General features: G+C 49.4%; 1 protein-coding gene across 6 annotated transcripts in view; it reads left to right on the top strand.

Moving 5' to 3' along the window:
* Positions 1-14,313, top strand: part of NUP98 (nucleoporin 98 and 96 precursor) — a 33,815-nt gene that overhangs the window by 5,176 nt on the left and 14,326 nt on the right. For 4 of the 6 annotated variants that reach the window (XM_085069410.1, XM_085069233.1, XM_085069323.1 and 1 more), the window contains 15 exons: positions 154-293; positions 1,878-1,985; positions 2,570-2,753; positions 3,609-3,772; positions 4,475-4,612; positions 5,168-5,255; positions 6,912-7,004; positions 7,345-7,485; positions 8,423-8,556; positions 9,239-9,426; positions 10,269-10,385; positions 11,435-11,739; positions 12,468-12,581; positions 13,256-13,394; positions 13,681-13,858. In XM_085069410.1, the coding sequence (XP_084925536.1) occupies positions 154-293; positions 1,878-1,985; positions 2,570-2,753; positions 3,609-3,772; positions 4,475-4,612; positions 5,168-5,255; positions 6,912-7,004; positions 7,345-7,485; positions 8,423-8,556; positions 9,239-9,426; positions 10,269-10,385; positions 11,435-11,739; positions 12,468-12,581; positions 13,256-13,394; positions 13,681-13,858 (2,231 nt within the window). Of the gene's footprint in view, positions 1-153; positions 294-817; positions 939-1,877; positions 1,986-2,569; positions 2,754-3,608; positions 3,773-4,474; positions 4,613-5,167; positions 5,256-6,911; positions 7,005-7,344; positions 7,486-8,422; positions 8,557-9,238; positions 9,427-10,268; positions 10,386-11,434; positions 11,740-12,467; positions 12,582-13,255; positions 13,395-13,680; positions 13,859-14,313 lie in introns of those variants that run through there. The other 2 variants (XM_085069577.1, XM_085069489.1) reach the window with 2 other exon arrangements.

Here is a 14,313-nt window from a genome sequence, read left to right as displayed (position 1 = left end):
TACCATCAGTTTCCAGCTCTGCTGTCAAATTATTTTTCCCAGCTGTTTCTTCTATTTTCAAACCAGTTTCTAATTTGAATAGAATATTAGAATTTAAGTTTTGAACTTGAGGTTTGTTTTAATACTGATGTTATTTTTTTATGCTTTATTCAGACTTTGGTACGAGCACCAGCAGTGTCGGGCTCTTTGGGACAACCAACACCACTTCCAACCCCTTTGGGAGCACATCTGGCTCTCTCTTTGGCCCAACCAGCTTCACTGCTGCTCCTACTGGCACGACTATTAAATTCAATGTAAGTTCTGCTTTTTCTTAATCCAGCCTGTTCACTGTGGGAGGTATTCAGTTTTGCAGTTGTTTGTGTGATGTCTTGGTTGCTGAGGTGAAAAAGTGAGGAGGTCATATGCAAGTGTTATGAAATCGTTTGAAAACATCCCTTTAGAAGGACTGTTGCAGTGGAAATAGGTGTAATTAACTCCAGGTTTTATCCTGAATTTGGCAAAGTTCTCAAACACTGTACAATTTCAGACTTGCTGGGTTTAGAGCTGTGCTAATGCTGAAGGGGTAAAGGAGCTCCTAAAGCTGAGCCTTCCCAGGAAGTGCCATGCCATTCAAGGTGATCCATGGCAAATGCTGGCAGCAGTAGGGATTAGAGACATCTTGGGATGGGTCAGAATCAGTGCAGCTCTGCTGAGCCAGCCTGGCTTTGGGAATGGGAACTGGAAGGAGAGGAGTGGTGTCCTGCCTCCTCTGGACGAGTCCCCTTTAAGACAGGATTCAGTAACTGCTGTGAAGTTCTGTGGCAGTTGGACCTGGAGGGTGGACCAGCAGAGAGGTCTTGAGGAACTGGGCTAACTGGGGCCTGTGGGAACAGGGACTCTTTGCCCCAAAAACTTGTTCATGCAGATCTTGTCCCACTTCACTTCCAGACAGAGCTGATGTAAGACTGAGTCTTTGGGGGCAGAGCTGTTGTGCTGTTGGGGCTCTTGCAGTGCTGCTGATTTGTACTTTCATAGCACTCTTAAAAAAAGGGGAATAGTGAAATTCATGCAGAGCTCAAGGATTTATGTCAGAAACTGAAGTAAGCTGCTTTTAAAGTGAAACCAAAAGCAGAATTGCTGGGAGTTGTTTTGGGTGTTCCTGGGGCAAATTCCACTGTTGATTGTCACTGAATACACTTGGATGAGGCCTCAACTGTACAAATGATGGAATCATAAAACCATGAAATCATGTCATATTTGGGTTGGAAAGGACCTTAGAGCTCATCCAGTGCCACCCCTTGCCTTGGGCAGGGACACCTTCCACTGTCCCAGGCTGCTCCAAGCCCCAGTGTCCAACCTGGCCTTGGACACTGCCAGGGATCCAGGGGCAGCCACAGCTTCTCTGGGAATTCCATCCCAGGGCCTCCCCACCCTGCCAGGGAACAATTCCTAATTCCCAATATCCCATCTCTCCCTGCTCTCTGGCAGTGGGAACCCATTCTCTGTGTCTGTCCCTCCATGCCTTGTCCCCAGTCCCTCTCCAGCTCTCTTGGAGCCCCTTTAGGCACTGTCAGGGGCTCTGAGCTCTCCCTGGAGCCTTCTCTTCCCCAAGCTGAGTCCCCCCAGCTCTCCCAGCCTGGCTCCAGAGCAGAGGAGCTCCAGCCCTTGGAGCATTTCTGTGGCTCCCTCTGGACTCGTTCCTACAGCTCCATGTGCTCCTTATCCTGGGGCCCCAGGGCTGGAGGCAGCTCTACAGGTGAGGTCTTGCCTGAGCAGAGGAGTCACACAGAGCCTCAGGTCTGCTCTAGGTGTAGGATTTCCCAGGGTCTGCAGGGAGTTCTGGCTGCATTCCCCCAAATCTGTCTGGTTTTTAACCTGGTCCTCCCTGCTTCCCGCAGCCCCCGACCGGCACTGACACCATGGTGAAGTCTGGCGTCAGCACCAACATCAACACCAAGCACCAGTGCATCACTGCCATGAAGGAGTACGAGAGCAAATCTCTTGAGGTCAGTACAAGGGGGGACACAGCCCTACCTTGGGCTTTTTTGGGCCATAATTACCTTCTGTGCTCATTAATGTAAGAATATTAATGAACCTTCAATACCTGCATCACACACAAGAGGTGTTGTCAAGGAAAACAGTAAATGCAACGCCACGTTAATTGCAGTTGGGTTTAAATGCTTAATGCAGGTCTGGAAGAGCTGAAATTCCATCTTGTCAGGACATGAGATCCTGTTGTGAATAGCCCTGCTCTGCTGAGGTAACAGCAAGATCCCAGACTAGACTTGGTTGTTTATTATTAACTGGTGTTCCCAAGGAGTTCACCTGAGCCCTTCCCATTCGAGTTGGTTTGTTTGCCCCTTCAAAAAAGACCTTTTATGAAAAGATCTGAAAAAGCTCTGGGAAGTCAAATTGTAGCCCAAACACAGATCTAAGTTCAGGTCCTGGTTTTGGTGTCCTTATTTTTAAAAACATAGGTGTTGCAGCTTTTCTTGAGCCTTCACCTTAGTGTAGGTTGGGTGCTGTGTGAGTGTGCTAAGGACACTTGCTTGCCCTTGTCCTGGGTAAAAAGAGCTGGATTTTCCTCTAGGAACTCCGTTTGGAAGACTACCAGGCAAACAGGAAAGGGCCCACGAATCCTGTAGGAGCAGGAGCAACTCCTGGCTTGTTTGGCTCCTCCACTGCCACATCCAGCACAGCCACAGGACTTTTTGGCTCTTCCACTACCAATACAGGCTTTTCCTATGGACAGAATAAAACGGCTTTTGGAACCAGTAAGTACTGCCTGGCCTTGCCATTCCTGTGAGTGCATGTGCATATATTCTGTTAAACCATTTAAATTTCTGTGATGCAAAATGCTGAAACACTGATGTGAGCTCAGAGTTGTGCTGGTTGTATTGCCAGCATTCACTGGTGGGGCTCTTTGCCATAGAAATCTGTTTTCTTACATTTTCTTGGAAAAATTGAAACAGCAATTGGATTTTTACTAGGTTTTGGTGCAAACTAAAAGGTAAATAGATCATAGAATCCCAGAATGGTTTGGGTTGGAAGGGACCTTGAAGCTCACCCAGTCTCACCCTGCCATGGTCAGGGACACCTTCCATTATCCCAGGTGGGAAGTGCCTTGGACACTTGCAGGGATCCAGGGGCAGCTGCAGCTTCTCTGGGCACCCTGGGCCAGGGCCTCCCCACCCTCCCAGGGAAGGATTTTTTCCTAAGGATAGATCTTTGTGGAGTTCATCTGTAAACAGATCTGAATCCTCCAGGCTGTAGGAATGGATGTGGTTATTGGATGAGCAGGGACAGGACCCAGGGAATGGCTGCAGCTGGGCCAGGGCAGCTCAGGCTGGAGAGCAGGAAAGGTTGTTCCCCCAGAGGGTGCTGGCACTGCCCAGGCTCCCCAGGGAATGGGCACAGCCTGAGGCTGCCAGAGCTCCAGGAGCCTTTGGACAGCACTGCCAGGGATGCCCAGGCTGGGACTGTTGGGGGTCTGGGCAGGGCAGGGGTGGCACTGGATGGTCCTTGGGGTCCCTTCCAGCTCAGGACATTCCCTGACCTTTTATTCCTCTTGGAATGCCGGAGTGTGACGTCTGCTGGGTTTGGTCTCTAACGCACATGTGCTGTCCCAGGTACGACCGGCTTTGGCACTGGCACCACCGGGGGGCTCTTCGGGCAGCAGTCCCAGACCCCGAGTCTGTTCAACAAGCCCTTTGGCCAGGCCACCACCACGCAGAACACTGGCTTCTCCTTCGGGGGCACCAGCACCTTGGGCCAGCCCAACACCAGCACCATGGTAAGAGGGGCTGCAGGGTGCATTGGGATGTTCTTGGATTCCAGCACAGGGTGCTAAAACCAGGATGCCGAGCTCCAAAGGCTGCGGTGGAGTGAGGAACCTCCTGCCAGTCAGCTTCATTCCTGACAATGGGAGAGCAGTCAGCTGTTCACAAGTCATGTACCTACTCACCTCCTCAAGCAGCTGCTCTCTAGCAACTCCAGTACTTCTGGTCATTTTCACACTGATAGTATCATTCCGTGATTAACCTTCTGTGAGAATTCAAATCTTGGACTTTCTGGTGACAAATGAGCAGCATTTGTGGGTTTTTGTGACAGAAGGACTCTGTAGCTGTAGCTTGTTGCATAACTAGAGGCTTTGGCTCCAAATACCCTGTGTTTGTGAATTTGTTGTGACTTCTCCCAGAGAATCCTGTGAAATGTTTCTTTTCCATCTCCCTTGCTCAAAGCGATGAGGAAATTCCAATATTCTTTAAAGCTTGGAGCATAATTTTTTGGGGTTTTGTTTGTTTTTTAATTCCCTTTTTGTAACTAATTTGGAGGAAGACTAAAGCTTCTGGAGTGTTCTTCACCCCTCCTCTTCCCCCAGCACGAGGGCAAATGTAGCATTGTTTTATTGCCTGATTTTGTGTGTTGGATGTGTTGTCAGTGCTGGACTTGGAAAAGCCTGGGAGCATTACCTTAACCTGGTTCCTGTTTGTAGGGTCTCTTTGGGGTCACCCAGCCCTCGCAGCCTGGAAGCCTTTTTGGGACAGCTGCCAATACAAATGCTGGGACTGGATTTGGAACGGGAACTGGCCTTTTTGGACAAGCCAACACAGGATTTGGTGTTGGTGGTTCGGTATGTCTGTGCCTTCGTAATAGAGAGAACCAAGCAGAGCTCTGTTCTGGAGTGCTGACCTTCATGAAGTTGTGTTAGCTTAGGAATTAAGATGTCTGAATTGCAAAAGTCAGGTGGTTTGCTGTAAGCTGAGGTATAAACACATGTAGAGTCATGTTTTTAACAAGTGATGTGCAGAGTGATGAAAGCAGCAGGAGACACTGAGGTTCTCTGTGCCTGGGGGTGCCTTGAGGCAGGCTTGGAAATACAGACTGTAAGTTGTGATGGACCAAAACCAACCTTGGTTCTTGATAGTCATTTTGGTTCTGGTAGAGTGAAAATCACAGGATCACTGACATTGGAAAAGTCCCTTAAGTCCCTCGAGTTCAAGCCTGACAGCTGTTTTTGGGGGGTCTTGCACGTGGTTTGGGATAACCCCTGCTCATGGGAGGCTGGGCTGGGTGGGCTCAGTTGTGCTTGGCTTTAGCTCTGCTTCCTTGCCTGCAGCCAAACAACAATACAATTGCTGTAGTACCAGCCTCTCAGCTTTCCAAATTGCTGTTGTTTTCCTTGCAGACCCTGTTTGGGAACAAGCCTGCTGGATTTGGAGCCACCACGACCAGCGCTCCCTCGTTCGGTACCACCACGGGCGGTAGCCTCTTCGGTAACAAACCAGCCCTGACTTTAGCAAACCCTACAAACTCTTCCAGTTTGGGGACAGGGAAAAAAAAAGTGGGGTTTCAGTCATTTAAAGCTGTAGGGTGTATACCATACGCCTGCTGAGAGCATGTGCTAAGTACTGTAGAGTTGGAATTGTCTAGTGAGCCGCATCTCTGCTGCAGGGAAATGTGCTGGGTTGTGCCTTTGCTCTTGGTGGGACTCCCTGACTTAGTAGATGGTCAAGTTCCACTGTTTTGGGGAATCCTTAAGGGAAGGTTCAGCCTGGGATGACCAGGAGAGCCCTGGGATCATTCCCAGCAGGTCAGGGAGGGGATCCTGGCCCTCTGCTCAGCCCCAGGGAGGCACATCGGGAGTGTCCTGGTCAGTTCTGGGCTCCACAGGTCAAGGCAGGCCAGAAGCTACTGGAGAGGGTCCAGGGAAGGCCACAGAGATGATCTGGGGTCTGGGGCATCTCTGATGAGAGACTGGGGGAGCTGGGGCTGGTCAGTGTGGAGAAGGGAATCCATCAATCCATACAAATCTCTCCAAGGGTGTCAGGATGGTGCCAGACTCTGCTCAGTGGTGACAGTGACAGGATGAAGAGCAATGGCCACAAACTGAAACACAACAAGTTCCAGCCCAAGCTGAGGAAGAACTTCTTTCCATGGAGGGGGCAGAGCCCTGGAACAGCTGTCCAGGAAAGGCCTGGAGTCTCCCTCTCTCGAGACATCCCAAATGGGACCTCCCATGCCTTTAGCCTGCTGTGCCAGCCTGCCAGGATAGACAGGCGAGAGCTGCAGGGAACTGAGTGGTCTTTAAGGTCCTTCCCAAATCAAGCTCTGTGCAGTTCTCAGTGCTCTGAACCAGGGCAGCATCTTGGCAAGCAGGCTTTGACTGTGGTTGCCAGCCCTGGGCAAACCTCTTAGTGGTGTGAAAGGTGCTTCTGAGTTCTTGTTCTGCTGCTCAGGATCTTCATGGCCCCACCAGTGTGCTGGCAGTATTTGGTGGAGATCAGTATTTCCAGTGTGTGGTTTTAGTTTGCCTGTGTAGCAGTTTATAGGAGGAATGGAGTTGAATTCCAAGGGGTTGGTGCACATTTGCAGCTTTTCAGTTTAATCCTGGCTTTGTGCACTAACCAAGCATGGGATGGAGTCAGCATCTGCAGTAGAACTGAGCTGTCTGATGGTAGATTTGGGATGGCCCTGTTGCAGTTACAGCTGTGTCCTTGAACTGTGCAGATCTGAGTTCCCACCTGCTCTGTGGTGAAGGCCAGAGAAATAAGTGTGTGGTATAAACAGGATGAAATGGGGTTTGTTCCCTCCAGGCACTTAAAAAGCCCAGCACGTTTTACTCTATTGCCAGATACAGCAGCATCGTGTCAGCTCTGCCTTTCAGGGAAACTTTGAAGTTTGTGACAAACCAGAAAGCTTAAGAAAGGCAGACCAGCATTTTTCTGTGCTGCTTTAGTGCTGTGTTTATAACTAAAATATGTTTATTACTGGTGAAGTCCCTTCTTGCTGATTGTCAGTTTAACCTGCACTGCTGGAAACAGTGAGAAATTTGACCTTGACTGTGGCAGGGCTCTTCAACCCTGTCATGCTTATTTAATTAAATGTATGGTTTTCATTTCATCTCTAATGAGCTGCTGGTTCTGTTGAAGGTTTTGGTGCAAACACTGCTGGAAATAGCTTGTTTGGAAACAAGCCTGCGACTGGGACTCTGGGAACTGGACTTGGAACAGGGTTTGGAACAGGTAAGTAGTTTCCCAGCTCATTTCTCAGCAGCCTCAAGCTGCAGCCTGGGTATTGCCTGTAACTGAGTTAGGAAAGGCTGGGAATGTTTTAGCTTCAATCCAGGATGTCTCAGGGCAGCTCCAAGGGGAGCTTCTGAACACAGTGCCAAGTGACCTGATAGAAATTGGGTAGTGCTGGTGGCACTGGTGAGATCCTCTGGTCTGATCATGAGTCCTGAGTGTCTGCAGCACCCATTGACATGGAGAGTGTTTCCTGCATTTAATAAGGAATTGATTCTTTGTTGTGCTTGTAGATTTGTCACAGTCTTGCAGTAAGTGACACTAACCTCTCCTGTCACAGCTCTGGGGGCAGGACAGACATCCTTGTTTGGAAACACCCAGCCAAAGCTGGGGGGAACGCTGGGAACAGGAGCATTCGGAGCCCCAGGATTCAACACATCCACAGCCACTCTGGGCTTTGGGGCCCCTCAGCCTGCTGTAGGTGAGTGTCCATGAACCTGCTGCTTCCTGCCTTCTTCCCAGGTGCCTGAACACAGGAGCACACCTCTCCCAAAGGCTTTGGAATGACAAAACATCCCCTTGAGGCCACTTCTGTTCTCAGTCACAGTGCAGACTGTGTTGATGACCCTTTTTTTGCTAGTTATATGTATATTTAAGTAATTCAAAGTAGCTCTGCATGCCCAATAATGGCAGCTGTTTTAGAGTTTTGTTTTCAAGATTAGTGACATTTCCCATCATTGAAATTGGAACAGTGAGGGTAGATGTTTACAAAAAAAGTAAGGGAAGTGCAGTGTTAGCTTCTTCAGTACTTCCAGACAGGAGAGGCCTAGAAGGCCTTTATTAACAGGAATGCTGTGCCACTGGGACAAAATAACACCCAGTTGTCTCCAACTCCCCTCCTGACTTCCTGCAGACCCTGACAGTAAGCTTTTGTTCCTGAGAGTGGTTTAATTGTTCTTTGGGAATGCCCACATTCACCCTGGTTTTATTGGAATTGGAATTAAGCTGCTTTTGGTGGCTTGAATGTTTCATGTTGTGAACTCTTAGAGAGTTTTAAAATTAGATGTTATAACCTAATTAGATGCTTAGATGCTATGAGATGCAGAGATAAGAGTCCATTGTAGAGTGGACTGTAGACCTGTATGTTTAGTTGTGGTAGCAGGAATATGAAAATTCTGCATGAAATATTTATCCTGCACAGCCTTTCAGAAGCCAGCTGGATTAGTTGAATATTTTGGCAGGCCAGGCTCTTTCCACTGCACTGCAGCTCTCTGCACCCTCAGTTTTTCATCCATGGGAACTTAGTGAATGTGGTTGCACACTGATGGAGGAAGGAGATGCTCTGATAGCTGCTGTGTTTCTGCCTGCCCTGGTTCTGTTTCCAGAGCTCTAAAACTAAAATGCTGCTCCTTTTGTAGCTCTGACAGACCCCAACGCCTCTGCAGCCCAGCAAGCTGTCCTCCAGCAGCACCTCAACAGCCTGACCTACTCACCCTTTGGAGACTCCCCACTTTTCAGAAACCCCATGTCAGACCCAAAGAAGAAAGAAGAGGTAAGTGCAGATCAACACTGAACTAATTTTGTGGGTGACAGTTGAAATTGCTTTGGTCTGTGTGCACTGTCTTCACTTCAGTGCACAGTGAGCAGCCAAGTAACTTGCCCTCTGTGCTCTCCCATGGTGCAGTAGCTTTTTACCCTCCAGGATGCAAAGTGCTTGATTTTATTCCAGTGGAAAGTTCCCTGCCCATTAGAACTGCATGATCTTTAAGGTTCTTTCCAACCCAAACCATTCCTTGATTCCATGATTTCCTGCTTTTCCCTGTATCAGAGCCTTGGCTTTGGAGTTCCTGTGTTCACTGCTGCCAGTTGGGAATAAAGATGGATCATTGTTAGTACTTGGAATATTTGTAGTGCTTTGCCTAGGACATCTCAGAATCTGTGACAAACCTTTCCCTGTTGCTTTGTTCAAAAGACAACAAAAGAAGCACTTGCCAGACTTTTGAAGCGTTAGGGGAGGTTCCAGGGGCTGGAGCTGAGTCCTGCCTGGCAGCTGGAGCCGGGGTGGGGCACATGGATCCAGGCTGATGGATAGGGCTGTGCCTGGAGCCCTCTAACCTGCCTGCAATAATTGCTTCCCCTTATCACCCCCTTTGCCTTTCAAGGCCTGGAGTGGAGCACCCTAAAGCTCTGTCCACACGCCCTGAGAATTCCAACTTTCCATCTTTCTCTTCCAGAGGCTGAAGCCAACCAACCCAGCAGCCCAGAAGGCCTTGACAACTCCCACCCACTACAAGCTGACCCCTCGCCCTGCGACCAGAGTGAGGCCCAAGGCCCTGCAGTCAGCAGGCTCGGCCAAGTCCCAGCTCTTTGATGGGCTGGATGATGATGAACCCTCCCTGTCCAACGGAGCCTTCATGCCAAAGTGAGCTTCTCTTGTCTCTGTGTGAGAATCTTCTGTAGATTCCTGTATATTACCCGAAATCCCATGATTTTGTGCCCTGGTTCAGAGAGGAAGAGCGGTAACAAGAGTTCACTAGAACTGTTTTCTGTGGAGGAATAAAAAGGTTCAGCTTAAACTCTTAAGGCCAAATAAGCTGTAAAATTAGGTCAGCCCATGATGAGAACAAAGCTCCTATAAAGTAGTTTAGGAATTCTTACAAGGAGAACTTGCATGGGGTAATAACTTCCTGCTCCTGAACTGGGAGTGTCATCAGGTTTCTTCATGCCCTTAGTATGGAGGCAGATTTCTGGTGGTTTTATCCCAGCTGTGGTTCTGTTTCAGAGCCACAGGTGTTTCTGTGAGAAATAAATCATGGATCTGCCTGAGTGAAACTTTTGGGTTCAGTTTTTGGGTGCATCAGTGGCAATCAAATAGAAAAGGAGTTTGGAAAAGTTTGGAGCCGAGTGAAAACAAAGAGCAAAAGACTAAAGTGACCCTGCAGTAAAATGAACCTGCTCTTGTGAGGCAGATCTTCTGTGCTTCTAGAAGAGCTGATTTGGGAAACAGAGAACACTGTGGTTTACTGAACTTGGACTTTGAGCCTTTCACTGGCTTGTGCTTTTTACACCTCCTCATAAACCAGAGCCTTGAATGGAATTCCCAAAAAAATCCTATGATCTCTTGGGGGAGATTTGGTATGTCCTGGGTTTGGCAACAAGTCTTAGAGTTGGTTCCTGGTCCCTGGAGCATCTGAATTAAGCACAAAATATATATTTATGCAGTGAATAGATTCAAATTTCCCTTTCTTGCTGTTTTGTTTCTAGGAAGAGCATCAAGAAGCTGGTTCTGAAGAACCTCAGCAGCAGCAACCTGTTCTCTCCTGTGAGCCGAGAGAATGAGGACCTGGCGTCACCATCAGAGTACCCAGAGAATGGGGACAGGTGAGTGAGTCACAGGTGAGGGGTTTGTCCTCAGAAATGCAAACTGGTTCTGCCTCTCTCTAAATTACTGCTGTACAGCAGTGACTTCATTTCAGGCATGTCACTTCAATGTTTGTTGAAAGCAATTGGCCTGCTGGGAGGTTTATTTCCTCCTGGACTAACCATGTGTTCTTCCTGTGGGCACTGCCAGGTCACCCCAGCCAAAATCCAGGTCAGAGAGCAGGAACTTATTTTCTGGATGAGTCTTTCTTCATTCCCTCTAGCAAGAAACCAGAGCATTCCTTGAGGGAAGTGCTAAACCTGACTGAGGGGAGAAGAGCCTCTCCTGCTCAGTCCTCAGTGATGTGGGAATTGCAAGGAAGCTCCACTGATCCTCATGTCTCATATTTCTATTTTCTCCATATGTGTTTTGTACAGATTACAGTGAGGAACCTCTAAGGCTACATGTCCACCCGCCCTGCCCCAAGCCAGAATTCCAACCTCCTTTAAAAAACCTGTAGCCGCATTGCAGTTGAACTCTGATTTTGCCTTGGTTTTCTTTTAACTGGAGACTGGGGAAAAGCCTCCTGCCCAGCTCAACACATTAATGTTATTGAAAGCTGCTAAGATAAGAGCAGATTTGTGAGTGGGGTCATGCTGGCCCTGTGGGCAGAGGGTTTGGAGCCTAGGAATTGCTGTTCCACCCCTGTTGAGGCTCCTCTCCAGCCTGAGCTCCCTCTTCCACTCAGCTCTGCACAGGGCATGTGCTTTAGTCCCCAGCATTGTGGGGATTGTCCCAGTCTCACCACTGTCCTTGCTGTAGTGGGAGCCTCAGTGGCACAGGTGGTCAAGCAGGAGCAGAGGGAAGGGGAATAATCACTGACACTGCAGTTCACATGGTCCTGTTTGCTCTTTGTGTAGAAAGAGCTGAATTTTAATGACAGAATCACAAGAGTCTCCTCAACAGGGATGGACCCACAGGGATCCAAGTCCAGCTCCTGGCCTTGCACAGGAATGTTGGTGTAAGTCCCTTAGAACGAAATAATTCACATCATTCTTCCTCTGCCCAGGTTCTTCCTGTCAGTGCCTCCCGAGGAGAACCACAGGCAGGACGGGGAGCGGGAGGAGGAGGAGGAGGCCCACGAGGTGACCAGGTTTTACACCAACCCCATTGCCAAGCCCATCCCACAGACCCTGGAGGGCAGCGGGCACAAGTCCCATTCCAGCGTGGATGACACCATCGTGGCGCTGAACATGCGCGCGGCGCTGCGCAACGGGCTGGAGGGCAGCAGTGAGGATGCTTCCTTCCAGGAGGATTCCCTGCAGGATGAGCGGGAGGAGGAGGCAGAAGCCATGCACCACCTGCATCCTGCAGGTAAGGCTGGCAGGGCCAGTGTTTCATGTAAATTTTCTGCTGTTTGACACCCTCACCTTTTGCTTTTTTCCTTTTCACAGGAACACAAATCTTGCTTTTCTTACCTAGTGCACAATTTTTTTCTGCTGAATCAATGAGCATTTAAATTTTATTCCCCCAATTTTATATCATATGTGGGAGCTTTTTAAGTTCAAGAAGGTAAAGGGAAAAGATTTGTTTATCCTTTCAGATCATACTTATGTGGCATGTAATGAAACTGGCAGGTGATGTGTTCAGAAGAAATGTTTAGACATTTTCTAGATGCAAAATGCTTTTGGAAAATAGAAAGATCATTAAACAAATTAATAGATGAAGAAGAATTGGAGCCTGTTAAATGTAGAGGAAGCTGCAGCTTGATCAGCAGTGCCTGAGGGCCTGGACTCCTAAAGCTGGGAGAGTGTTTCCTGCAAGTGTCCATGCATTTGCAATCTTTCTTTTCCTGTGCACCTTCTTCTCTTCGTGGTTGCACACTTCCTGCTCCCTGAAGGGTGCCTGGGCTGGAAGAACCTGCCAGAGCAGTTGGCTTAAATGTGCTCTGGAGGCTGCAGAATGAAGGTATTTTGGTGTCTGTTGGCTTTGGGTTCCTCTAATGCTTCCAGCAGTTCAGGCTGGCAAAAGAAATGGGATTACAGTCTGGGAATGTTGATACACTGCTGCCAGCCCCATTCTCAGGCAATGTTGTGTTGCAGGGATTGTTCTGACACGAGCTGGCTACTACACCATCCCCTCCCTGGAGGAGCTGGCCCGCTTCACCAACGACAGGAACGAATGTATCGTCACAGACTTCACCATCGGCCGCAAGGGTGAGACCCCCCTGGCCTCCCAGGGGATTCAGCCTGATGCAGGGATTTTAAAGCTATGGAACCAGAGTTCCAAACCCTCAGTCTGACTGTAACCAGTGCCCTTGCTTTGGGAGCAGCTTGCATCAACATCTTGTAGGATTTTAGGATAGAATAAATCACAGTATCACAGAGTGGTGTGGCTTGGGAGGGCCTTAAAGCTCATCTCATTCCATGGGCAGGGACACCTTCCACTGTCCCAGGCTGCTCCAAGCCCCATCCAACCTGGCCTTGGACATTTCCAGGGATCCAAGGGCAGCCACAGCTTCTCTGTGGCCTCCCCACCCTCCCAGGAACAATTCCTTCCCAATATCCCATCTCTCCCTGCCCTGGCACTGGGAAGCCATTCCCTGTGTCCTGTCCCTCCAGCCCTGTCCCCACTCCCTCTCCAGCTCTCCTGGAGCCTCATTAGGCCCTGGCAGGGGCTTTGAGCTCTCCCTGGAGCTTTCTCTTCTCCAGGTGAACATTCCCAGCTCTCCCAGCCTGTAGGTATTGGTGCCAAAGTTGAAAATGCTCCTCTAGGGTTTTCTCAGGTGGAGACAGGACAGGGCTGGGTGGGGACAGGAGCACAGCAGGAACGTGGGCTCTCTGGCACATGACTTCACAGACAATTCATGACATTTTGGGTTGTTTTGCAGGTTATGGATCAATTTACTTTGAAGGAGAAGTAAATCTAACAAACTTAAACCTGGATGAGATCGTACATATCCGGAGAAAAGAAGTCATTGTTTACCCTGACGACGAAAAAAAGCCACCTATTGGAGAAGGTTTAAATAGGTAAGTGTTAGATAGGGATGATTTTTAAAATCCTGACAGTCTGCTGCATTTGCAAGCAGCAACCAAGACGCAAATCCAAGTGGTACATTCAGTGTTACAGATATGATATACTTACAAACTTCTGAACCAGATATTTGGTTTAAATGCTGATGTGAGCCCCTCTGCCCAGGCCTGAGCTGTGCCCCCCTGCCAGGTCTCAGCTCTGCTCCCCTGCCCACCTTTCCCATCCCTGTTTCCCACCAGCTCTGCCTCAGCCCTTGTCTGTGAGCTGTTTGGTGTCTTGCAGGCGAGCTGAGGTCACCCTGGACGGGGTGTGGCCCACGGACAAAACGTCCCGCTGTCTGATCAAGAGCCCCGAGCGGCTGGCCGAGATGAACTACGAGGGCCGCCTGGAGGCTGTGTCCCGCAAACAGGGCGCGCGCTTCAAGGAGTACCGCCCCGAGACTGGCTCCTGGGTCTTCAAGGTGAGGCAATCTCCTGCCCTGGGGCTGCACTCTCCTGAGAATTTGTCATTCAACTCATTTGGGGACTTCAGACAGCTGTCTCGAGTCCCTCAGCTCTGGTGAGAGCTGTCCTCACCAAGGTGACTCCTCATCCCTGGGAGTGTTCAGGGTTGGGTTGGACAGGGCTTGGAGCAACGTGCACTAGTGGAAGGTGCCCCTGCCCATAGAATGAATGAGCTTTAAGATCCATCCCAACCCAAACCAGCCTGGTTCTCTGGTGAAACCTGTGGCCCCCTACAGGCCCCCCCTGACCTGCCTACAGCGAGTGATTTTGGTCTGTAGAGAGGCTGGATTTGTTGCAGATGTCCCAAGAGCTGTGTGTGTTGCAACACCTGCACAGAGCACAGTTACACCTGCCCAGTGTTCAGGCCTTTCAGATTTCACTTCCAGGCTGTGACATGTTTGTCCTTCTCCTT

Source organism: Lichenostomus cassidix, chromosome 1 (genome assembly GCF_008360975.1).
Source record: "Lichenostomus cassidix isolate B80296 chromosome 1, HeHo_3.0, whole genome shotgun sequence".
Classification (NCBI taxonomy): domain Eukaryota; kingdom Metazoa; phylum Chordata; class Aves; order Passeriformes; family Meliphagidae; genus Lichenostomus; species Lichenostomus cassidix.
The sequence above is the reverse complement of the archived record's forward strand: the minus strand, read 5'-3'. Positions and strand labels throughout refer to the sequence as shown.